This window comes from Culicoides brevitarsis, chromosome 2, assembly GCF_036172545.1.
Source record: "Culicoides brevitarsis isolate CSIRO-B50_1 chromosome 2, AGI_CSIRO_Cbre_v1, whole genome shotgun sequence".
NCBI classification, from domain to species: Eukaryota; Metazoa; Arthropoda; class Insecta; order Diptera; family Ceratopogonidae; genus Culicoides; species Culicoides brevitarsis.
This window is the reverse complement of record NC_087086.1, coordinates 525063-552422: the sequence shown is the minus strand read 5'-3', so window position 1 is coordinate 552422 and position 27360 is coordinate 525063. Positions and strand designations below refer to the sequence as shown.

The following is a 27360-nucleotide window of genomic DNA, read 5'->3' as shown; positions in this document are numbered from 1 at the left end:
TGTCTTATATCTTGTACATGGCATGCATTTTTTTTTTGTTAACGTTGTGATAATAAAATTATAGTAGTATGCTGTACGTTACAATATTGCCAGACAATTGAAATATATGAGGGTAATAAAAGGTGCATACATTGAAAATTATTATTATCATCGTTGCATCGTTGGATTAAAATATTTATGAAAAATCGTTAGCTTCTTCGTTACTTAGTCAACTAAATAAATAATTTAATAATAATTTATAAAATGCAAAGAAAAACCAGATTCAAAATCTTGCGAAATGCAATTCGCTCGTAATAGTAACATCTTTTCACACAATTAAAAGAAAAAACGTATCGAATTCTTGAAATTTTTACATACGATTGTAGTTGTTTTTATATTAACTTCTTTACGAACATATAAAAAAAAAATCTCAAATGCAATGTATATATTTTCACGGAAATATATAATAAAATTGTGTACATCACGTGTATTTTGCTGTAATTTTACGAACCGACTAATGGAGATTTTATAACAGCCAAGTTTTATAAACAAGTGAAGATCAAAACCTTATGTCGATGAAAAAAGTGAACTAAAATAGTTGAGTAAGTAAACACAAATTATGTTGTCTTCAACACTTTAAGAAACTCAGAGAAAGTGAGAATCAAGCTGATGTGTCGATAGATGCATGTTCTTTTGAAAATTGGATCAAATTATTGGATGTGTGATGATAAACTTGCAAAACTTTAAGAATTATTTACTTGTTGCTTACTTCTTTAATAATTTGTAATCTAATTTCAGAACTGGAACGAAATTCTAAGTTAAAAGTTGTGTCCTTTCATACGAATTTCTTAATAAATTGAACCACATATGCTTCATTTGACTCGATTTCTCTTGAAGTTTTGAATCCCCTCTTTTCAAATTCAAATCTCATTTATTAACAAGCGCATCTAATTTGTTCAATGACGTTATTATCATCAATATGATTATTATTTTCTTCACATGAATACTCAAACACATGAGACTTGCATCCCTTTTTCATTTTATTTACTTATCCAAACAAATTTTACGGGAAATATTTTTTTTTGGGGAGCGACAGATTTCTGCCCATTCTTTATCATCAACACATCAAAATGTCGGGACTTGATTGAAAAACGAACAAATGAAATATAATACATTTTTCAAGGGTTAAGCAAGACGGATTATCATTATCATCATCATTAGACGACAAAAACTAAACTAAACAAAAAAAAAATGTAAAATACTCCGCTTTTTAAAGGTAAAGAAAATTTCATGACTTTTGGTAATAAACAAGGTAAATAGCAAAAATGTACATTTAAATGACGTGCCATTAAATCATTTCACCATATTCATATCAAAACAAAATAGTAGCTATTTTAGTGTTTTTACTCGCCATATGAATAATTTTCAATTAGTAGCAGTCTCGTTTGTACTTTTTTTTTTCTTTTTTGCATTATGATATGATGAAAGTTGGAAAATTTTTGTAGTTGTAAGAAATCAAAATACGCTTTTGATAAAAGTTACTCTTTTTCTTTGAGTTTTTTGCAGTTAACAGCTCTTGTTTCACGTAAAAAAGGCTAACATTCACTCATTATTCAAACATGCACCTTTTTAGCTTGCAGTAAATGGTCGCTGACATGTGAGAGGATAAAATCCATGAATCAAAATGGTATCAGAAGTGCTATAATGAAACCGCGGAGTGATGACATGAGGTTTTGCACGCAAAATTGATATATGAATGTCGTCGATTTTTGTACTTTTTTTCAATTTCTAAAGTTTTCTAATCATGTTTGATTAACTTTTTGTATAGAATCGTTTCCCCTTTGGATTGCTCTTCGAATTCTTGAATAGAAATACGAAAATCGGCAACAATTTCAATGTATATGTGCACAAAACATGCATAAAAAGGCTTAACAGGAGTATATCGATTAGTTGAACTCGAATGTGTTTTGTTATGCGTACTCCATCATACACAATTGAGAATCAAATAAAAACTATTTTTATGAATAAACATAACATACAACAGTGAACATACAAATATCATACACATGTAAGTCAACATTCATTGATATCGATATCTTTTTTTAAAACGCGCGTACTTGCGTTCGTACAACAGCGCCCATGGTATACCCAAAGATGATGAGGAACGATGGAAAAAAAGTAAATGCATTAAAATTTTAATCGACTTCGACAGTTAGTATGCCTTGAGCATTCGTCGTCGTAACACTCATGGTGTTTGCCGGTTCGAATATTCAATACAAAAAATCTTAATCGCGTGCCACACTGTAGAAAACGGAAGAAGGACAGAAATGCTCTTAAAAAATAAAAATAAAATCTTTAGCGGCACATTTGTTTTGTGTGTAACCTAATAAAAACGAGGAGGTGCGGCAAATTAAAAGCAAAATAGAATCGAAAAATGATGAATTGACATTTGTGTGTTGATGATCTGATTATTTTATGGAAGTGTTTCACAGAAAAAATCAAACCAAAATTGAAATAAGATATTTTCTAATGAAATTTTAACACAAACATCGTTGTCGGCACATATGTTGTTAGCATTATCCAAGATGTGCATATAGTGTTGCACATGTTAATTGATGAATGAATGCTATTTTATTTAGTCTACAAATAAATAATAGTATAAAGTTAATAAAGAAAGAATGTGAACATTAATACTTCACACCAAAGTTAATAAAAATTACATCAAAAGTGACGTGTTGAAATTAAATTAAACCACAAATAAATTATTTATGAAAAAAATTCTAAAATTAACATAAATTAATAAATAAATCAACTTTTATAAAGAAAAGGATTTAAAAAAAGGTGAGTTTTTAATTGTTTTTTTAATTTTTAAATTTTTTTTTTAAATTTTTTTTATTTATTTTTTTTAATTTTTTTTTAATTTTTTTGATTTTTTTTTAAATAGTTATTTTTTTTGAAAAAAAATTTTTTTTTGATGAAATATTTTTTTATTAAAACAACTTCCTTTCTTCCATTCACGCATGACTAATAATTCGCACGTTATAATATTTGATGACACGTCTTGTCTATAATAAATAACTGTTTTGAGCAAAATAATATTATTTGACAAACATCGTTGTGCAATCAAATAAAAAGTAAATTGACGGCGGCGTGTATTCAATAATTATGTTCATGTTCAAGTATAAAAAAATGATATTCATAATTGTATTGGACATTGATCAACACTTTTGCCATCCGGGAATGCCTTTTCTACATATGTGTAACGAATTCGATAAAAAAATATTGATGTGAATAATTGTTTCTTATCGTTTTGTTTCATTTTGACACTTTGTGATGTAGTACAAAAAATCGATTAATATTTGGCAAACGAGACAAAAAAAAAAGAAACATGTATTAATATTTACGTTAATTGAGTTTTTAAAAATTTATGTAAATCTCAACTCAACACTTATCGCGAACAAATTTTTTTTTTTACATTGGCTCGTTGTTGTCCAAAAATGTAATATTACAATTTTAACTTTACGATGTTTTTATGAGATATTTTTTTTGTTGCTTCATGTATATAGAGGTAGAAGTCAAATCCTTTTATGGAGAGAAGAGATAATGAAGATAAACAACACTCGGCGAAGTGAAATTTCATTTTGCCCTTTAAAAAATATTCAGTGACTCCCTTTTCATTACGGACTTTCATAGAGGAGACAATAATAACTTTTAAAGCACTATTTCAGACAACAAAACGAGAAAAATATGATTTATGTATGTAAAGTATAAATTGCAACACTTAAATGTTATTTTTCGAATTCAATGGGATACGAATTGCATCGAACTGCACGAAGAAAATGCAGATTAAAAGAAAATCGATGTTAATAGAAACGATTTGTAATTTATTTGCTGACATCATTGAATCATCGATTACATTAACAATTGTGTACCTATGTTGAATTCAAGAGTCTTTAAAAAAAATAGTAAAATATGTTCTTGCACTTTTTGCTACTTCTCGTAGTTAAATAAATGAGCAAGTTAATTAATGAACTCTCATCAATGTGTTGCGTTATTTTAAATTTCTGACAAATTAAGTCATTTAAAACACCCATCACACATGCTTTGTCACACAATTAAAAAGTAATTCTCGATGCAGACTCTCTGTTTTCGAGAAAATAAATGATTCTATTAATATTGTGTCATTTAACTTTATTTTATTTTGAGCCTGTTGTTGTGTGTTGTTGTTTACAAAAAAAAATCACAAAACAAGTGCGTAAAGTTTTTTTGACAGTTATTACCCGAAAATCTCAAAATATTCGTGACTATCGAGAATTTAAATGAAGACAAACATGTGCAACATTTGAACTTCACTTTGTGCTGACTAATAAAAGATAATGCTGTGCGGTGTAAATGTTTCTGGTTTGTATCATACTTTTTTTCATATCTATCTGAAGAGCGTCAAAGCTAAACAACGGATCAAATTCAGCTGTCTCATGAAAATATTTTATGATTTTTTTTGTAGGCAGACAAACCGACATTTGTTGAATATTTACGAAAAATGCAAAAAAACGTGTTTATAAACTAATTTCCGATCTGCATTTTGTAAAAATAAAAAACAAAACCACTAAAACATGTCACTCAAAATTTACGGTTTTCGCATGTAATTAACTTGATTTACATCAAAATCATGCCAATCAATTATGAATAATGACGTGACATCATTTGTCATCGTCTTCATTATAATGATCGTGATTCCGCAGTGTGATCCATTTGGAAGTTCATAAATTCACAATAAACCAATATGCATGCACGAGCTTCATTTCTCTGTATTGAAGAAATTTTTTTATCGATAAAAAACTGAAACAAATCGCTTCGTGTTGTGGTTGACTGATGACAAATTTCAGTAATAAATTTTATATAATATTTTATCACTTGCACACATTATTAAACATCGGCAACAACTACACACACACTCGTTATGATGAGTTTCACACATTAAATATTAACAAGGCACACAACGACGACTTCATCAAAAAATTATGAACTAAAGCAATAAATGTGTTTTTTTTGATAAATTTTTTGTAATCATAAATTGGCGCCATCATCATGTGTGTTGAGTTGAGTTCCATATGGAATTCGTTTTATAAATATTTAGAGAGGCAACTTTAATTTAAATTATGACGTTGTGCTGTTTATTTGTGCAAAATGAACAAGAAGAAGAAGATGCAAAATTATAATGCAAAAATGGAATTATTTTATGCACCATGTGTTTATCATCATCTTCATCTCCGTTGTTGCCTGATTCAGTAAAATAGCAGATGTCCGGTTTTTTAATTCCTCTGGATAGTTAAGTGTGAAAGATACAATTAATTGATTGAAACCGACAAAAAACTGCTTTTCATTTTTGATATGAAATTGCATATTTCCTGAAGAAAATTTAATCAATGCAAAAGAAAAAACGTAAATCCCAAAGTGTTATATCCCTTATAGTTTTACATTTTTAATCAGAAAACTTTTTCTTGTCCTTTTCATCCATTCAGCAAACAGTCTCCATGGACTGCGAGTATCAGAATGCAAGAAATTGTGTTTATTTATAATAATTTTAATCATGATTCATAAACTTAAACTATTTTCTTTTCTCTTTTGTTTGCCTACGGAGCAACATTCAATGAAGGAACGAAGGAAAAAGGTAAACGCAAACACAGGAGTGAGAGTTGGAAAAACTTTTAACGCGATTCAGTGTTGGAAAAAGCAATCAATTGTCAGTCCCTTTGACCGCAGCAGTACGAAAGATATAATAATGATGATGTTCAATAAACTATACACATAATAAAGTTGTTTAATATTAATTTTAAACAACTTTTTCCATTTTTTATACTTTTTCTTCATATCAAACGCCTTCAAGGAAATTTCTTTTCGGAATAACTTTTGAATGTATTTGTTTACCGAAGACTTCTGGAATTTTTTTTTTTTTTTTCATTGAAACATAAACAAAAAATAACATTCATGGAGAAAATTATAATATTTTCCTGCATATAGTAGTGTGAAAAAATGGAACACGCAAAATGATTTTTCATCATAGTGCAGCAATCGATAAATGGAGTGTGAAATCTGTTTAATGTTGTTTTCTTTGAATCATAAAGTCCATTTGTTCCTTTATTGTTATTATTATGCAGTTTTAATACAATTTTCATTTCAAGTAAATATTCTGACTTAAAGAAACGCATTGTTTTAAGTTCTTTAAAGTAAGAAACTGACTTCATCGTTTATGATACAGACAAAAACATGTGGGCTTGTAATTATAAATGAATAAAAAAAATTAAAGAGACGATTCTAAAGACTACTATCGACTTGTTCAATAATAAAATAGTAGTAAAAATATAATTGCCTCATAAATCCTTTCTTGCTCGCAAATTGCTCGACCAATTCATTTTCAGTTATAGGCTTCGACATGTTCATTTAGTCGTAATTTATATTGATATCTCTCTTGTAGCAAGTAAATTATTATTATCAAATCAATAATTTAGAACGACGACAGAGTTCTTATCTTTCTTTCGTTTAGTCACAAACGAAGTAGGTCGACAATATTTTTGGGGTTTTTATCCGACATTTCTTTCGATAAGCAAAAACAACTATCAGATTTCAATAAAATTTCGACACCTGTAATTGTTTATCTATACATTCTTTGGGCATTGCGTAAAAAAGTTGTCATGATTCAATCTGATATTCTTGTGAATTTGTTCTTTTTCACAGCAACCAGCATTTTAACAACATTTTATTAGCTCAATATTTATTCATTAAACACATTTAAACATAACTCAATGATAAAATTTAAAGTTATTGACTATTGACTACATGTGTACTGTAAAAGTGTGTAAAGTAAATAAACTTGAACATAAAACGATCGAAGAAGCAGTTAAGAAGAATTACAAGCACTCTAATACTTGATGAATGATCATTTGTTGGCTTTTTAAAAATATTTGTTATCCAATTTCATTCAGACAAGTCTATTTTTTCTTTAAATTTCATTTATATTTGCCTATAATCTTGACTCGCTGTCGTCACATTAATTATTGCGAAGTTTAAAGTTAAAGTTTCCATTTGTTTTTATCAATCGCGTGTTACGCTGATTCACTTGTAACATTGCGAAACGAACGAAAAGAACAAACAAGAAGGTAAAAATTATGTTGTATTACAATTGCAATGATATACAACTTAATTTATGGTTTAAAGTTTATTTTATTATTTTTGTGCACTATTTTGTCTACATTGTTGCTACCTATGTTATCAGAGAAATATACCGTTGTTGATGGTAACTGCTTAACAACTTTTTTTTTTGTTTCTTTTCAGAGAATTAATGAAAATGTTGCCACAGAAGCCGTCATTTGTAAGAGCTCACCCATCAAAAAGGTAACTTTTTTTTAATCTCGAACAAATGTGAAATGTTCATTGCATTTTGTATTGATGTGAAATGTTCATTGCATACCTTTTGTCGTTTTTCATTTCAGTTGTTCCCGCAAAGCAAATTTGTCGGATTCGGAGACTGTTGTTCGCCCTTCTATTTTGCATCGTCCTTATTTTCCGACGCCTTCTAATAATCAGCAACGAAGTCGTTTACCTATTAGTGTTCCGCAAACGCGAAAACCAATCATCAGCAATAAAAGTGAAACAATTTACGAGAGTGTCTCAAGTAGTCATCAAAGTACGAATTCTCACATTTACGAGATAATTGGGTCAGAAAGGAATGCGCGAACGTCAACGCGAGGCGAAAAACCAAAAGTTCCGCCAAGGAATTCGAGTATTACAGGTAAAAAGGTACGAGCGACATTTCCTGTTCCTGAAGTACAGTTGCAAGATCAGGCAAAAGCAGTTTTGGAACAAACAATAACGATGCCAAATGTACTTCAACCGAATGTTTTAAAATATTTTCAACAAAAGTTGTATCAAAGTTTCGGCGCTGATGGAAACGAAATGATGATGAAAGATAGTCGAGGATTACTTTTTCCGTATACGCACAATAATAACAACAATAACGAAAGTCCTTCAAGTATCTTTGGAGCATTGAATCCAATTAGTGGCGATGAAAAAAGGCAACAGCAAATTGATATGATGTTGGAAACGGCACAATTTCTTGCAACGGCAGCCTATTTGGAAAGGTAAGCATTTAAATGATCTCGAAATAACTTTTAATTGCTCATACCTGAAGAACGTTGCTCTTGAACACGTTTTTGCAACTTTCACTCTTCGTTCGTTTCATCGACATTTAGGTCACATTTTCCCTCGTTAACGTTTTTATTACGCAGACTTTTCAATTATATGATTCGTTTGACACTTTGATGCGAGAAAAATATCTGAGAGAAAACTTTTTGAGACCACACGCGACAATTTTCAACGCCAATCATCATAATTTCTGACAGTTTTATGATTGTTATTTCTTTTTTGAAGTTAATTCTGAATGTGTGATAAATTTTTTAGTATTAACAAGAAATGTTACTTTTTTTTCTTTTTCTCTGTCGGCTTTTTAAGACAATTTTAAGTTCTCGTTTCCCAAAAGTATTCAATTTTCACTTAAACCTGTCACAATAAATCAAAGCAGTTCCCTTCTAACATCCAATTTCCTTCGCACCATATGGATGCTCACATAAAAAATCAAATTACTCCACAAATAAACAGCAGGATATGCATTGAACTACCATTGCCTATTAGGAAAGTTGTTTATGTCATAAAATACCGAAAATAATAATGACACCTACATTTTACTTTCAGTCAATAGCTGAGCAGAGCACAAGAGTCACTTCTGTTCGTTATCGACGTGATTCCAATTCTTCTATTGTTTTCGTTATTTTTTCTCTGTTTAAATTGATATCAACGAAAAAAAAAAAAATAGAAAATAAATCCAGGAATTGAGGCGTGATTTCTCAGAATGTCTCTTTGGCAAATGGGGAGTGCAGCAGCAATATTTTTCGGAATAATGACACATTTTGTCATGGTTTATGGTTGAGAGAGCGTCAAATGTGAATGTGATATCAGAATAATGGTAAAACTAAAGTGACATTTTCTTTTAATGTGTGCAATATTTATTGACTTGTAACATGTTATGCTCACTTTTTAGAGAAAAAAACGCTCCTGGCACGTGAAAATATCACTAAATGAATAATTGCAAAGAGAAATTCATTTTAAAAAGCAATTTTCCTTATACCTTGTTTGTGTGCTCGGCATAACAGGCAACAAATACACTCTCATAAACATACTTTTTATTTTCAAATAAAATATTGAAGTGACACGTGCTGCAATAAAATAAATATTTGAAACATTTTTATTATTCATGCAAGTTTCTATCCAGTTGCATCTTTGGAACGTACAAAAATATTAAATAATCGACGTTTTTTTTTTTTTTGCAAAGAAACGTTTTTGAGCAAGATATCTAGTTCTAAATAATAGATGTTGTCACAGTGCATGTTGGATCGAATGAAGCAGGAAATGAATTCTCGTAATATATCCTTGTCCCATGCATTAGTAATGCAAATGATGTGAAGATTTTAATCAAAGATTTATTGTGAGGGATTGAAAAGTAAATATTCTGAGATAAATTGTCACAAACAATCTGTTTGCTATTGTCATCATGGTTGGGATAATGATTTCATCTCATTCTTCCCAAAATATTTACATTCCACAGGAATTTATTAACAAGACATTTTTCTAATGACCCTCGTTATAGAAGTTGTTGATGCTACAAATTTGATTATTTTTCTTCTTCTTATACTATGAACACATGTAAACACATTCAACATTTATTTTATTCAACATTTCGAGTATTTATGAGACAAATGAATTTCAAAACAAACATATGGGGTCACACTCAAATCTCAATAAACTTCGAGTGACAATGTATATTATTACATTTCTTGCATTTCTTATTTTATTGTTTAGATATTTGGTTTGTTCGTTTCTTACTAAAGTTTATCGGAAGAGGAAATAAAAAATGAAATGCGTTTCGAAGTAAGAGAATTTGTCTTAATAACATCTGTTTTATAAATGTTTTTCTTTTGTTGGAAATCCCCGCTGAATAAAATTCTCTCTTACTTTCCATTGTAGATGAGAAAATTTTATTTGTTTACGTTTTTTCTACTACCCTATGCTAACATTCTCATCATATAGCCACGTGTTTTCCCATTCATAAGTTTTCTCTCTCTTTTACTCTCCCGAAATTTTCTCTCGATTTTCCATTTTCACACGCATACTGCTGAATAACGTAACACATTGCCGTCTCGTCCTGCTTCATTCATCACTTTAACATACAAATAATTTTTACTTGTGCAAATAACAATTCAGTCGGCATTTAGCCGTTGGAGTGACTTGTTCGGAAAAGTTTTAGCGGGCGGTTTATTATAAGAAAATTTATAAAAAAAATAAATACTTTGCAAGCCAAATAGAAATTTTCGCAATAATAATTTTATTTCGTAGCTAATAGAAAAGATCGATTTTAGAAGTGAAAATATCGAATTTCTTTTGGACTGAAAAACTTGACCAATTTTTGTAGTGAATTTTTACGAAAAACAAAAAAAATGTTTAAATAAAATATACAATCATAAATTCATGAATTTATATTGAATCAACATTGATTATTATTAATACAAAAAGAGGATATAATTCGATAAGAAAAACCGAAAAAACAGACGCAAAAAGGATCTCAAGAGACACAATATGTGTGTGTGTTTGGTTTATTGATTCAATGATCCTACATTAAAAAGTAACAAAAACTTTGCTTTCTTTTCGTTCGACACATTCAATCGATATCGGAAAAAATATTGGAATTTTTATCATCATCGGGCATGCAAAAAATTTTTCAATATACATACATTTGTGGTTCTTTTATGTAGCACAGAATAATTTTTCTGCATACCTTTGCATGACGAGATGTCCTTTTATCCCATTTGAATACCAATATTATAAAGGTATTTTGATCTCGTGTTTCTATGATACAATCGAGCTTTTAAAATAAAATTTATTTATAAATATTTAATAAGAAGTCTCTCTATCGCATGCAAAATCGAAATTCTATTGAATAAGCAGTGAGACAAATAAGAAGGACGAGAAAATATTTATTGATAGCATCTATCCGTATGCTGAAAAATCCAAACGTATTTGAACTCTGTGTGAATTTTAATTTAAATTTGCGAATTATAATTCAAGCCAAGTTAGAAAAGTAAATATTTGAAGTTTAAATTGCCATAATTGACAACATAATTTTCTTCGACGTTTTATTAATCCAGTCCAGAATCAAATTGCACCTAATTATAATTAATGTTTACCCATAAAATACATTCACTTCGCAGATACTGCAGTAAAAGTCTCTTAATTGCTCATTTTCGCTCTGTGCAATGCAGAGTTTCTGCATTTTCTAAACAAAAAACAACGACGCGATGCAAATCCGTCAGCATAATAAATAAAACCAAAATTATTAATGACACAAATTTGCGGTGCACTGTGCACACAAATTTATACTCGGCAAAGTGTAATTAACTCTCGACCATTCATTCAAACACTTTTGTGAAATAAATCGGATCAAATACCGTCATCATTTTTGCAGCAGTGAAAAACTAAATAAAGTAATTAAAATGGCCACTGAATAAATAAATATCAAAAATGGAATGTAAATTATTTATATTTTGGTTAATTTATTTTCAAATCTGAAATGCGAAAAAAAAAATAAAGCTGAAGAGACACTAAAGAGAAATTGTATGATAATTCATAATCATCATTAGTTTGAATTGCAAGAGGATAATTAAATCGTTTTGCGGTGTCTATTTGCCAAAATGGAATGGATTATTTATTTAAGAGATATTTACAAAACGATACACACAACAAATAGATATGGAAATTTCGTATAAACAGAGTTAGTTTAGAGAATTAAGTTAATTATAACGAATATTTGCCACATAATCCCAATTATGATGACATTCAACCAACTATCGATATCCATGGAAATATTGATAAAGTAAAGCAACAAGCAATTTCAATAAAGTAGATTTAGAGATTTGAATTAAAATGTAAACTAAAACAATTCTAAGTTTTATTTTAGTTTATAGTGAAAAAAATAGATATAAAAATATTTGCTTTTAATATTTTCTGGATCATCTGATCTCTCTTGTTTTCGTTACATTTTTCCAACAATAGAATTTTTCTGTCAACGTTGAGCTGAAAAATCAACGTAATCTTTTCGATTTATGCAATATTCGAAAGAGAACTCGATACAGAAACGATTTGTTGTTGATGTTTGTTATTTTTCGGATCTTTTGAAAATTGATATCAATTCAACCTGAGATACATACAAAAAAAAGTTAGAAATCGATTTCATGAAAATTTTCTTCTTTTTTGAAATTTTCATTGTCGTCGCAATTCACAGAAGTAATAATAATTGCTTTTAAATTTTTTATGATCCTATAAAGTTTTTTCACGGATCAAATAACAAATTTTTGATGTTTCTCGACAAACACAAACAATAGTAACATATGGAAAATATGAGAGCAAAATTGAAGAGTAAAACATGAAACGGGATCCAAACTCTTGACAAGCTTTTATCTACATTTTAAGCGGATTTTTTTGTTCCGTCACACACATTTTCGCATGATTGTCATCATCATCAACACACAGCTCATAAAATAAATTTTTGCCACACTGCTCTCATAACATCGTTTTATGTTATAACTCCCGTAGTACTCTTGGAAATCGAAACAGAGCAAAACACGGGATCAGTCGCGGTATTGACACGCAGGAGACACACAAGCTGCAAAATTTTAAACCATAAGGCAATTGAGTGAACACAACACGGTCAGCTCATGTATTTGTAGTTCGAAAGAAGCGCAGCAAAGCGTGAAGCATAACGTGAAAATAATATTTTTGCACATGAAAATTGAAATAGGTGCCTATGTGTGTGAAAAATAATAAAAACATTGGATTAGGATCAAAATTAAAAGTACATATTTATTTAACGATCCTCATTTGCTCACACATTTTTTTAAATAAAAAAAATATTATAAAAAATTTTCAGTGCGAAATTTCTGTAAATATCGAATATTGAATTAAAAAAATATTATTTTCTATCAAATCGGATCGAAATTAATTAGCAATATTTTTCCATTATCGATTAATTGAATGATGTTTTAAGTGTTCGTACAAAAATAAATAAATTTGTGCTAATTATAGGTATAAAAATGATGACGTATTCGAACAAATATATCAATATAAACATAATATAATGTAAATATTTAATTTCTTTAAATATAAAAAAAAATTGAAAAGTATAATTATATAAAAATTAATAATAAACAAAATGAGTGGCTCAATAAGTGCGTCAACAGCAACATCATCGCCATCCAAAAGGTAATTTTTTATATTGAAATAATTAAAATGCTTGTCAGAATTTATTTTTCACTTCTCAGTTGGAATTTTAATAATATTAACGAAATATCATCCACTTAATTAAATAAATTTATTATTGTTTTCCATATTTTTTCAACATTGTTTTTAACGAAAAAAAAATCCTTGCTCTTTATTTTTTTCATTGTTTTACAACATTCATCATCACCGCAATCAAAACGAGACATAAAACTTTTTCTCGCACAAAAAAGTTTACTTGAATGAGGAAAAAATGTTTAAGTAGCTGCTACGTGATTTTTTATGAAATAATAAAAAAATAAGGGAAATAAAAGAAAGGGACGTCTCTTCTCGCAGAACAAGTTTCGGTTCGTTTTGTCTTTACCTGAAAACTGAAAAAGACGCACAACTTCGTGTCATATCCTGCATGAATTGTAAAACAAAAAAGAATAGAAGTGCCATGTTGAGGCAAATTTTATTTTTTTATTTGTGTGATTTGAAGGCGAAAAGTTTTTTTCCCTTTAAATTATTTATTTTCAAATTATATTAAAATACTTTTCATGGTAAAAAAAAACGTTAGAAAAAAAGAGAATCACAACATTCTATTTAGAAGCCCATATAAAAGTAATATCTATTAGGACGAGTAATAAAACAGTTTGAATTTCAGTTTATAAAAAATTGAAGGAGAATCGTGAAGAAAAACAGAAAAAAGAAGATTTTATGTGTTTATAAACCAAGAAAAGGCATTCACCCAAATTAAGTGTTTTAATAGAATGACTTTGTCATTTTCATGAGTACTGCTCAAGCAGTAAAAAGGGGAGCCGCAATGAGATTTCAAATAAAAGAATTTCGTAATTTAAGTTTTTTTTTTCTCTCGACACTTTCTAACGAAACAATGAATAGTTATTTTTGTGCAAGTTGCGAAAATGGCAAAAATTGGAACACAAACAAGCCAAAGCGATAAAACACTTTACATACCATGGTTTTCCTTCCGTTCTATCTTCTCAGCAATATACACTTTTCCCATAATCGTAACAATAAATATTCGCACATCATCTACTCTATCGTCGTCTTTGCATTTATAAACAAACTTTTTGAACAAAATTCCAAACTTTAAAAAGATTTTTCATCTGCTACGGCGTTTCTGTGTGGCTGATCAAAAAAGGGGGCAAAAATATGGAAAACGATTATCACTTTTTATTTTACAACAAGTAACAAGCACAAACAACTCAGAAATATGCAAATCTTGTGTTTTATTACTTTTTCCGCGTTTGGGTGTCGCATCATTTGATGCTTGATGCGAATGACAAAAAATAGCACGACACTTTTCTTTAATAAAAACAACTTTTTCTGTATGTGTGTGAATATTTATATGGCAATAATTTTTATGTTATGTCAAGTTACGGGTAAATGTTGTGTCTACAGCATAAATAGGGCGACGATTATCATACTTTTCTTCAAATTATCTTACACACAGAACTTTTTCACAACAACTTCTGCTTTGCATCTTCTTGACACAATTTCGAACTAAGCAGATAAGAAAGGAAAATGTTAAATTTAAATGATACTCCTTCTTGTATTTGCTTTCTGTGCATGAGACGTATGGAAAATAAATAATTCAAACAGTGGCAAAGAAAACATATGCTCAGATTTTCTTCAAAGATAGGCGAAACGGATGTATTTTCTTGTAATTATCTGTTTTTCTGTGAAAAAGGGGGAAAATGATACAGAGTAGGAGACAAGCATCTATTCCTTGACTTTTAAATTACTCTACCGTCAAATTAACGTTTTGGAATTCATTGAAAACCCCTTTAATTTGCACGTCGCGCTTAAAATCGCACAGACTAATGAAATAATTTATTTATTTCGAAACTTTCGTAATTAAATCAATGTTATCGTATATATGAAATTAAATGCGTGTCTTATCAATTACTGATTTCAGATTTAAATTATCGTGATTTTCATATTTTGAAGTATTACAACACGTTCTTTCTTTTGATATGACAAAATGACAATCAAAAATATAATTTGAGTCACGATTTTCAACCAATTATTTGAAAACTTTGAAAAAGTTTCTCTTAATAAATCGAAAAATAGTCTGAAAATTATCATCTAAAGTAGAGAAGTTAATCAATTCGTGGTTCATTTGTCGGAAAACGTGATTCTCTTCGCACAAATGTTATTTAAAAAAAGAGGATTTTGCCGTAAAAGAAACTACAAGTAAATAAGAGCTTTTCTTAACAAACTGACATAATCTGTCTAATGCTGTCTTATATGATATGAAGGAATTCTTTTACGATACTTCTCTGTTTGTGCCGTCGTTTGACATGGAGAACAAACAAATATCGAGTTTCATGCGGTGAGAAGTGTTTATTTTGTTACCGCCGCTTCTGATATAATATTATATTTTCCCGCATTTCCTACTTGTGAAAGGAAAATTGTTTCTTCGCACATAGTTTTGGGAAAGTTTTAAGACAAGTTTAATCGTCGTCGTGGTTTTTATTAATAAATAAACGAAAATCCTTCTTTGCAAACCGCAAGCCATGATGATGATGAGAAATATTTTTCGGAAAATTTGTCTCTGTTCCGTTGTTTATTTATGCACAGTGAAATTTTCTTTAGAAAATCATTAAATCACGCCAGACACTATATTGGTAGCTTCACGCTGTGTGCGAACGCACTCGAAATATCTTTGTCATGTTTAAATTAATAATAAATCTCTGTTGGAGCAATGATACGTCATCATCATTTCTTGCCTTCCTTTTTCCGTTTTTCTTTAAAATACCTCTGTCGCACTACTGTTTGTAATGGGAAAGTAATAGTTAGATGCGGAGATAAAGAACTGCTCTGATTTCACTCGTAAAGTCAAGTTGGATTCATTTAAAATCTGTCTGTGTTCATTAATACTGATTTTTCCTTGGGATTTTGCTTCGTTTTCTGCATACCAACAGAAGACAGAAGATGTATTATTATTTGCAAGGACTGCAAAAGGAAAATGAAAATATAATTACAGAAGTGAGTCATTTGAGACAGATGTGTCTACTTTCTTTCTTGTGGATTATGATTTTATATTTTATAAGTTTTCTTATGAATTAAATTTCATTTTGAGAGATAAAACATGAAAAATTTACGTCTTTAAAAGATACCGAAATTTTTTTCCGCTTTAAAGCATTGTTTATTTTTAGCGCATTTTCAAATGGTACAAATATGTAAAGCATCTCTCACTAACACACCCTTCATAAACTTCTTCTCATCCGCAATTTCTTTCGTCACATCATCATATAAACTACCAAAAAATCATTATTTTGAATGGAATCGTCTCTCTGTCAAAATATCAGAATATTTTATTCATAGGAGAGTAATTTACTGTAATAAATTTGATATTTTTGGTGTATAAATTTGAATAACATATTTGTTTTCATCATCTTTTTAAATGTCGGCACACACCCTTTTCTCTGCTTTTGTTCGACTTTATTTTGTTCAAGATGAAAAATCTCCTCCCTCATCGAAAAATTCAATTTTGTCAAGTCAATCAAATTTTGATTTTCTTCTTCTTCACTTCGCATAATGTTGGATTAAACGTGACCACGATGCCTCCTTCTACTTTTTTTTCTTTTTGCTTTTGTATAGCTAATATTTTTAATGAAAAGCACATCATTAGACGTTTTGTCTTTCTTCTGTGTCAATATTGGAGAAAATAACCTGTAAATTGGTTGTTATTTACGTTAATACAACAAAAAAAGGAGAAGAAAACCTAATAAAGACTGACAATTTAGAGATGTTACATTCTTTCTTCGTGCAACATCTATATAAGTATTAACGTCAACTGTCTAGATATTATCGTTAGTCTCTCTGCTGTAGGTTTTCGTGGCGATACGTGTCTCGTTATAACAGAACTTGTTTACACGTCGAGTCGTCGAGTGTGTGGCGAAAATTTAGTGTCTAGTTGTTGCTCGTTCCATTCATTTTTTTTCCTTTCTTTGCGGCAAAGCTAATATTTTGCAAGAGTACGATAGAGGTGAAAATGTTAAAAAATTGTTCTTCGTCTTGCATTCTTTGTGGGCTCAACAACAACAGGGCTCGAGACGAATTACGATGCTTTTAATACTTGACTCTTGCTATATTTTTCACAGCGAATGAGATATTGCGAGAAAACGTAACGAACGACGATCGCAATGATGATGGTAATATTCATGACATGACAGCATTTCCCATGAGATGTGATGAAAAATTTTCTTTTTGTAACAATTTTTATATATTAAGAGAGAAGATGAGGAAAAAGTTTAGTTTTCGCAAGGTTTTTGTGATAAGAGGATAAACTAACTAACTAACATTGGTCAATTTTCTTCAAATATGTTCGATTTTTTATTCGAGATATTGAAAGTTAGACTTGAAAATTCGTTTTAAAGTACTTTAAGGAGAATGAAAAATGGTTCGTTATTCTAATTTTTTACATGTCATACGCGTTCGTGCATTGCGTTATTGATGATGCCAAAGTGACATAACCCCATGCAAACAAACTTTGCCTGAAAACCATCCATGTATCCACAATATGGGTTTTGTCAGTATAATATTTTCTTTATTTTTTTTCCCAAAGATAAATGAGCGTTCTAATTGAACTGACGACTGCAATCGTGCGATCGTCATCGTTTTTGACGGAATTTCATTTAAAATTCTGTGTTAAAAACGTAAAAAACGAAGGGGGGAACAGTTGCAACACTTTCTTTCGTTGTGTTTTTTCATAAACTAATGCTTTGTTCAAAGTCTTATAAATACACTCGGTCCTCAAAACAACAACGAGGGGAGTTAGTAACTCATTCAACGCCAATATGTGCATTCATTCATCACTTTACGCAGTCACAGCTACTTCAGGACTTTGACTCCCTTCGAGTTTTCAACTGAATATTTATTGACATCAGCACCTTTTGTCTTCCATCGCTCTTTTTCTCGTATAATGCATTCGCTATTGTTAATACATTGCAATAAATTTGATATTGTATGCCGGTTTCTACATATATTAGCTTTGAAATAACACCTGTGTCTGGATTTTTTTTATAATATATTTTTTTTCTTCAACAAATCCCCGGCAAAGAGACACAAAAGTATGAAAAGGAAGATATATTAATATTAACAAAACATTGTCTCTGCCATTTACAGTTATTGTAACGATTTATTTGTTGGCAATTCTCTGCAACGACGACAATTGTCTCTTTGCTCCATGGCCTTAATGGAGGTTTTGTTTCAAATTTATTATTTTATTATTGCTGTGTCTGTGTTGTCTCGAGATGCGCACGGTCAAGTACCTTTAAAATCAGTAATTTTGAATTAATTCAAGGCTCCAAACTCACGTCGAAAGAGACACTTAACGCTGTCTCGTTTGTCTTCACATTTAATAATTTCACCCGTTTCATTGTCACACGAGACGCGAACAATTTCGTATGATATATTGCCCATATGTTATCATACGCTTTCTTGTTAGAGTAAAATAATGTTAGTTTGTAAAGAAAAAGAATGTTTTTCTTCACGTTCAGATTATATTTATTTACACTCATATACGAGAGCTTGTCTGTGTGTGGTTTTCATTCGTACCATATGAAATAGTAGAAAATAAAATAACAAACAAAAAAATATATTTTCTTAGACGACGACAACAAATATAGCGAGATGTTCTCATTTAATGCACTTTAACGACTTATGGTTTGCACCATTTGTTGTAATCCAGTTTGTAATCTGACAGAAACGAAAATAAGATCAGATTGATTCTAATCTTTTTCCATTATTCTCGTTATCTATTGTTATATGAGAACAAAAAATGTAACAGATGATTATATTTAATAAGAGTTAATGTTGTCGAGACACTTGAAATTAGTTACTTGACCAATAACCAACTTGCTGATAGAATTTCTCTATTTTTCGAGTTTTCGTATGCAGCTCTTGTTTATGAAAATTTCTCTTGATTTATAGATCTCTGGAGATTATGTAAGCAGAAATACGACAGAAATATCTCATTTGTGAATTTTATTTTGCTTCTTCTCACTTGTTTAGATTTTTCTTTAATACTTTTTGATTTATTCGACGTGTGAAAAGATTCACGTACATTTTTTATTATTTATTTTATTTATTTCATAACCAATGTTGTCTTATAGATATACCGAACACACAGAAGAGGGTCATACAATTCTTTTGGTTTCTCGAAGATTGTTTTCTTCTCTGTGACTCGAGACAATTTATTCAAAAGAGACACATGTTCGAGACTTATCTACCATCGCACACAGGAAAATTGATTCATTTCGTCTTGTATTGCTTTTCCAACACTTTTGTATATCATTTCACTTCGGAATTGGTACGAAAAAGAAATTTATGTGTTGAAACAGGCACGTACCACAGTATAATTTATTGACGCAATGTTAAACACGGATCAAATTAATCATTTTAGTTGTGAAAGAAGAGTTTTTCAAGAAGACCCAACATGATATGATAAATGTTTTTATTTTGTATTGCTACTTTGAACAAATTTCCTTTGTTTTTTTTTGTGTTTCAATAATGAAATAAAAATTGAACAAATTGAAATTGCATCATGCACATGCAGTAAACTCGATTTGATTCTTGCTATTTTTGCACAATGTCTGATTGAATACAGAAAAATAAGATTATTCTATTTTCCTCTTATATTTGTGTTCGGAAAAGTAAAGAATAGCACAATGCATTAATTTTCTTTCGACAGCTACTTGTTTTCTTTGTTTTGTTTAGAGAAAATATTTAAAATGATTGTTTTTTTCTTTCTCGATTTGTGATGTACACATGAAAAAATTCCAAATTTTTGTACACAAAAAAATAAATTTTATTATAAAATGCGTATATCAAGCCAATCACGAAATGAATTTTTCGTAATGAATTTAAAACGTTTTCCCATCCCTGATTTTCAAACAAACAAGAGAAATACACGAACATATGAAACTGTCGAAATTTCGTTCCATTATAATAAATTATCGGAAAATATTGGTGTTAATTTCATTTTATTATGATTATTAATTTTAATGCTCTTGTTATAAGTGGATTTTAATGAAATTTTTGATTGATTTATGGCTTTTGTTCACTTAAAAAAAATGAGGAGAAAACAAAATATTTTTTGTTTTGTTTATCTTTAACTCAAACAAGGTTAGCTCATAACAAAACGTTTGTTTTAAATATAATGAGAAAATGATTTTTTTTTTTCAAAAATTTTACATTCAAGAGCAAATTTAATTTTTTTGTCATTCAAGCTTCAAAGCATATTTTCAGCTAAAATTTCCATCATAATTTAATTTCATTGCTCGATTTGTTCCCTTCCTGATATAAATTATGCTTTAAAAAATCATGCGAAATGCTCGCATATTCCAAACGATTAACTTTTTGAAATGAAAATGAAAAGTGAAAAATTTTAATTGAAAATTTTCGTGTGCGTGCATGTTGTGAAGCGAAGAATATTGAAACGAAGAAGAATGGTTGAACGTTATGACGAACCACTTTTGACATTCATTGTTTAGAATGCACATGAAAAACCGACCACTTGATGATTTGTTTCACTGAAGTTTAGCTAAAATGAAAATAACTGACACGATGTGATGTCTATTTTGGTGATTGTTTGGTTTTCCGTTTTGCCGAATGATGACACCCGTCATGCCGTTAAATTGAACTTTTAAAAGATCACAAAATTGGCACATAAACAATGCGATAGGTTTCGATATTATTGTGAATAATAATAATAAAGCAGATTGTTTTCGTGATTATTATTTTATTGTCGTGTTCGACAAGCCTACTCATTCATTCAATTTGAACTAATAATGAAATTTCCATAAAGCACCTACTATGAAAGGATTCAATTTATTATTTGTGATGCTGTTCATTGAATTCAATTCAATTTTATACGGTTGGAGTAGTTTTCACAGGAAAATAATTGAATTTGTTCCGTTTTTATTGTTCTCTCTTTCTCCTTTCATCTCACTACTGTGCTTTTTTGTTATTATTATTATGGTAATAATTGTTGGTTTACGAAAAAACAATTATAAAACTGTTTTGTAAAAATAATTATTTTAAAGCGCGTATTTTTGAGATAATTTTCATTATCTAAAAAATCATATCATTTTTCATAACAAGACAAGACTTCAAGTCAAAAAAGACAGAAACACGAACACACTTGAAAGTTGCTTTTATTTCTTGCAAATGATACTTTCAAATGTATTCAAAGAAAAATTACGAAGTTTATACTCATACATTCAAAATAATAAATGAAGTAGCGGAAATCTTCATCCTTTATTATTATATTTTTTGCTCGTCTTTGCTTTGGTGACGTTTCTCTTCGCTCTTCACGTAATCCAATGATAATGTGCTTCGTTGTTTGTAGAGGCGTATGTTGAATAATGATGACGACACGAGTGACGATGATGTTGATGAAAAGGAAGATGAATCGTTATTATGTTCTAAGGATCATTCAACATTGTTACTTGTAAACTTTTATTTTTTGCCTCTTGATTTAAATGTTTTTTAAAAAAGTGCGTTATACTCAAATACTTAACTGTTGTCTCTTGAACATTTCTTTTCAGAGCTGCACAAAAAGTAGCGTCATCAAAGTCACGAACAATGGATGTGAATGCAGGAGGTTATTGCGGAGCGCTTCAAAGAGCTCCGCCATCTGTGCCGCCTGCTCTTGCTCGACGATTAGCAAACAGAGAGAATTTGGGATTCGGAAAGGTATGTACCGTTTATATGATATATTTATTAAAAAGACACACATGAAGACCTAATTTGATTAAAATTCTCAATTGAATTATCTTAGTTTTGATTTATTCAAAAGGAAACTTGAAATTAGTTTAATTTATTTAAGTAGATTTTTGTTTGTTGATCTTTTAAGAAAATTTTTTAGAAATTTTCGACTCTTTAAGAGAATTTCTTTGAAAAGCTTCAATTAATGAGAAGGAAAATTTCAATCTCAATTTCGTTGAATGTTAGATTTGATTGATTGTCCTTGGGCATAACAACCACAAATCAATAAACTTGTATTATTTACGGTTCACTAATTAAATAAATTTTGTGACCAGATTGTCGCAAACAAAATTGTACGAGTCCTCGCATAAAATATATAACTCACGCTTATTGACCCATATAGAAATTCCTTTTTTTTAGTATTTTATTGCCAGCGTAACAAACATACCACGCAGTTTGACTGACATCTGACCCATTATGTTGTTCGTGATGTTGCGGTGAGAAATGTGATTAAATCTGCCGTCTGTTTATTTATATTTTTTTTCTGTGCCCTCTCATTGCCACGTGAAATTTATTAACATGCAAAACTCGAGTAAATCATCTCTTAGATTGTTGTTTAGTTCATTAGCACCATTTGCTCATGTAAAATTTGTTTCCGTGTATACGGGAAAGAAAATCAATAGGAAAGCATGACTTTGCACGTTTTGTCTGGAAGTTCAGCTAACAATTACGGAGAAAATGTTCGTCAAGTGTGTGTGTTTTTGTGTGAGCGTTATTAACTCTGTGAAGAAGAAAATAATAATAATAAGCTTATTGCTTGTTTTTGTTTGTTGTTCCTTTTCAAGGCGGGCGGTTTATTTGTTGTTTTGTGTTGTAATAATAATAAGTGAAAAACACAAATAATCTGTTTGGAATAGTAATTGCTACGTAATTGATGATGTTTTATTATTCACAATACAATTTATTGTGTAAGGGAATGGTAATGCTCTTATAGCATTGAATGACGACGACGACGCCCTCTTGATGAAATCGGAAAATTCTTATTAAAATTGGTCACGCTCTCATTGGTGCATGAAAAGACAAAAAGTTCGCTTTTCATTAAAAAGAGACTTAATTTAGAGTTTAGACTAAATAATAACAGAAAGGACAAACAAACCAAAATTGTTACGGGATACCGACAAAGTAGAAAAAAATTGTAACAAAAAGGGGATTCAATGACCTAATTTTTGCAAGCGAAAAAAAGAAGTCAACGAAACTCGATAATACATACGGAGCAACCCTCTTCCATCTTTTCTTTATCTATCAAATTATTGTAATCTGATTTGTTTCGGTGTCCTTGTGAGAATGTCGTGCGTTCGCTGTTGTTTGAATGAAGCATTCGAGTGGAATTCAATGTAAAAGTTATTTATTTTGTTGACAATTTGTTTCTTTTTATAGTGTCACATTTGTTGTTTTTTATACAAATTACGTAAAGTTTTAAGTAAAATTAAGGAATTTTTCAACTTCGTATTGAAAACTAATAATAATAAAAATACAAATTTCCTTTAAAAATCGATAGGGCGACATATGTGAACCCCATCATAGCAATAAAATCCCTTTTTTCCGGTATTACAACTTTTTCTTCGTACTTTTTTGGAGCTTATCAATACTGCATCTCTAAACAATATAAAAAGGAATTTGTCTCAGGATGTGTTCGTCCTTTTTTTACTACTCATGGAAAATAGATAAATCAACGTATCTAAAAAATACACATATATTGTAATCTAATTAGGTTATCCTTATCGTAATGACGACGATGGGACACGTAAGAGAGAGAAAAGGGAATGGAATTTCCCGCATGACATTTTCCGTGTGTTTAAAAAGGACCCAAAAGTTTGTCGTTTGGCGTTATCCGAATGTGTTATTGGAGTGCCGATGCGATGATCGGAAATTTAAATAAATGAAAAACCTTTTTAAATTGATTGAGAAGCAATCCAAATATGTGAAGAATGTTAACCTCCAAGAATTGAGTGAGTAAATGAAGGCACATCATTCATCCGTGGCTTACCTCTTTTTCTGTGCGCCCGAAAAAGAAAGTTCTTGTTTGATGTTTGCAAAAAGAAGCCACATATTTGTTCAAAAATTCTTGTTTCTGCAAGAGAATAGTTTTCAAGCCGCAACGCAAGCTGAAAATTTCACTTGATTGAATTAACTTTCTGTTGTGTGTGTGTTTGTTAATTCAGTGTGCCAAAATACACTATTTGCCAACATTCACGGAGAAAAAATTAAATTTGTTCAATTTTAAAGTAAAATTTTACAAGATTACTGTTATACTGATTTAGATAAATTTTTAAACTTTTAAAGCTTAATTTTTAAATTATTTTTTTTTTTCAAAAAAGAAAAAATTTTCTTTGAAGTTTCTTTTTTGATGCTTCTTAAGTTTGAAAATTCATACTATAAAAAACGTAAAAAATACGTAAAAAAATACGTAAAAAATACGTAAAAAATTTTTAAACGATCATATACAAAATTAATATGAAAATTATGCAAATTCAAAAATTTCACTCGACTTACTTTTAGTTGTAACTTTCATTTCAGATGTCAGAATTAAGCAAATAAAGGCTTAAATTAAAGCTGAGGGTCTAAATTTTTGTATAATTTGGATTCTGAATTGATACATCAACAATTTTGAAGAAATATTTTGAAAGTTATATTTTTCTTAATGACCATATAAATTAATTGTTAGAGTTGAATTTTTAAGTAGAACAAATTTAATTTTTTTCCGTGTATGATACTAAACGGGAAATACTCTTTAAAACTATAATACACCTTTATCCGAGGTATTTTCTTATACTGTACACAGGAGAGAGAGACGATGCAAACTATTTATAAATTCTTAAACATCTTTCGTTTTTTGGTATCTATCTCATTCTTTAGATATTCGTTACAACAAGCACACAACGAGTTATCATCATGATAGTTTTCATGCAAAAAAAAAAAGATTTATCTCGCTTAATAGTCTGAATTGTAACACAATGAATAATTAATTTTCCTTGAAAATTTATCCCGGAAATCTCTTAACTTAGACACAAAAGTAAATTTTTCTGCCTATGACTTTATTGTTGTTCACTTATTATTTATTTTTCTTTCTTTCTTCCTTTCTCAACACAGAAAAAACACATAAATAAAGTTAAAAAGTTGCGGAATGTTAGTAAATGTTAAACTTTTAAGCCTTGGTTTAAACCTACATGAAGTAGTAAAGTACAAGGCGCTTCCTCATGAACTGTCTTCAAGTTTTTTTTTTGTTGTTTTGGCAATTTTAAGGGAACAAAAGAAACTTTTTTTTTATCGAGAGCGCTCTTTAAAGTTAAACAACCTGCATTACTGCTGCAATCATATTATTAAACAGAAACTAAATCAATATTTACGTTTAAATATTTGCATTCAAAGTTCATGGATTTAGCCAGCAGCCATAAATACGGCTTTCAATGCGCATACATGTTACTTGAAGAGTACAGAGAGGAAGCTGGCTTTGTTAAACATATAGCCTCATTCAGGAATATGTGAAGTAAAATAGGAAATCCACGTAAATGTGGGCGACGTGCCGTTTACACATTCCTAACTACAAGCTGCTTGTGTATCGTACGGAGAAACAATGGAAATATTTCATGGATTGAAGCAATTTGTTTGGTTTTAAAAGACACACATACACACTTCACTTGTTCATTCATTCATTGTGATGTTGTTCAGAATCATGCTGGCAGGCATATTGCTCTATTTGATGGAAATAGATACGATTACATGCTAAAATGGTAGATTTTGACGTATACTCTTACAATTATTACGGAAAAAGTTGCTTAAACTATGAAGAACCTTCTCAATATGTATAATTTTACTCATCACTGATTTTCATTCTCTCGTTAACTTTTATGTAGCGGTGAGATATTATCGCATTATCAGAACAACTCCCTTTGTCTCCTCAGATATTTTCAACGATAAAAAAGTGCGTTTCTCTCCGATGAACCTTGGCGCACACGATAATGTGACAATAAGTGCCTTTTCTATCCCATAATCGTCTCATTGTGAATTTTTGTTCTGATCTGCGGCGTAAAGTAAGAAATTGTTAATTAGAGTGTGACAAGAAGTGTCATCGTCGTTCGTTAACATTTCCTTTGTTACCATTTTCTCTGTTCCCATCCTAATGCATGTGCTACTGCAAAAAGTAGAGGCTTAGAGAAAAAATAAAAAGAGATAAGCCTGATATATATTTTTTTACGAATTTTCCGTATATATAATGTTATTTTTGTCGAGGCAAGAAAAAAAAGAAGGAGAAACTGATGATTTTGTATTATATGTCTGATTCGCGGATATAAAAGAGACGACGAAAGAATTTATGCGTTACACGTCGATGATGTAAATAGCTGCCATTTAGAAAGTTAAAAGGTTTTATTTGTTACTTTTTTTCGGGATGCGAAAACGAGGAGAAATATACGCACATTGTGTTTGTCTCGCACACAGTTAACGGGATTAGGTTGGATTAGTGAAACAACCGAGAGAAATTTCTTTTTTTTTTTGTCTTTTGTGTAAATTTCGGATAAGCATCCGCAGAAAATGTGTCTTGAAAACGTTTAAACTTTAGGTTTAACAGATTTTGTCAAATCAAAACATCTTGAATTTTCAACAATAAATCTCGCTTTCGGAGAAATGTTTTAATTTTCACCTCAAACCATTTTTCACAGAAAAACAAACAATAAAATGTTACACAACTTCGTACGTTTTACGATCGAAATTTCTTGTTCATCATAAAAATGCTTGAAATATAACACGAAATTTATATGAGAATGATCCTCAAAAATTGCATTATGCCCTCTGGACACAAGTTTGTGCGCTGCTGTTGTTGTTTTGTGCAATAAAATGGAAACAAAGTATCATATTTTCTGAAAAATTGCATACAGAAAGACTCTCAACCATCAATTTCAGCTGGAGTACAACCTATTCGACACAAACAAAAACACACACAAGAGTTGGCAGACATAAAATTCATAAAATATTTAAAGTGAGCACTAAAATAAAAATTTCTATTTTGTTGAACTACAAATTTTTTTGCTCTCGCTCTTTCTTTTTACTACTGCAATGTGCAATGTTTCCTTTTTTAATGTTTAAATAATGTACTCTGTGTGTGTCTGTGTTACAGAACACAGGAATGTTTGCTCTCTTTATTTGAATGTAAAACATGCATTTTTGCAGCAGGCTGTTCGAGCATTCGAGAGAAAAAGAGGAACGGTCATATTAATGTTAAAT

The 27360-nt window shown here is 30.0% G+C and overlaps 2 protein-coding genes across 2 annotated transcripts in view; both read left to right on the top strand.

Annotated features, from left to right (window-relative positions):
• Window positions 1–7315: 7315 nt before the first annotated feature.
• Window positions 7316–22180, top strand: LOC134832179 (uncharacterized). The gene is made up of 4 exons (XM_063846118.1): window positions 7316–7371; window positions 7470–8117; window positions 21921–22068; window positions 22172–22180. Exons 1-4 carry the CDS (start codon window positions 7319–7321, stop codon window positions 22178–22180), a joined length of 858 nt encoding a protein of 285 aa, XP_063702188.1. The 5' UTR covers window positions 7316–7318.
• The window catches only part of LOC134830352 (kinesin-like protein GA13060), a 46033-nt gene continuing 25997 nt past the window's right edge, over window positions 7325–27360 (top strand). The window contains exons 1-3 of the mRNA XM_063843805.1: window positions 7325–7371; window positions 7470–8117; window positions 21921–22068. Coding sequence (XP_063699875.1) covers window positions 7325–7371; window positions 7470–8117; window positions 21921–22068 — 843 coding nt within the window. The remainder of the gene's footprint in view (window positions 7372–7469; window positions 8118–21920; window positions 22069–27360) is intronic.

Excerpts from the sequence above, each read along its gene's own strand:
- LOC134832179 (XM_063846118.1), top strand. The coding sequence starts at position 7,319 with ATGAAAATGTTGCCACAGAAGCCGTCATTTGTAAGAGCTCACCCATCA. Across the intron at positions 7,372-7,469 it reads AGAGCTCACCCATCAAAAAG|TTGTTCCCGCAAAGCAAATT; the intron begins GTAACTTTTTTT and ends TTTTCATTTCAG. Across the intron at positions 8,118-21,920 it reads ACGGCAGCCTATTTGGAAAG|AGCTGCACAAAAAGTAGCGT; the intron begins GTAAGCATTTAA and ends ATTTCTTTTCAG.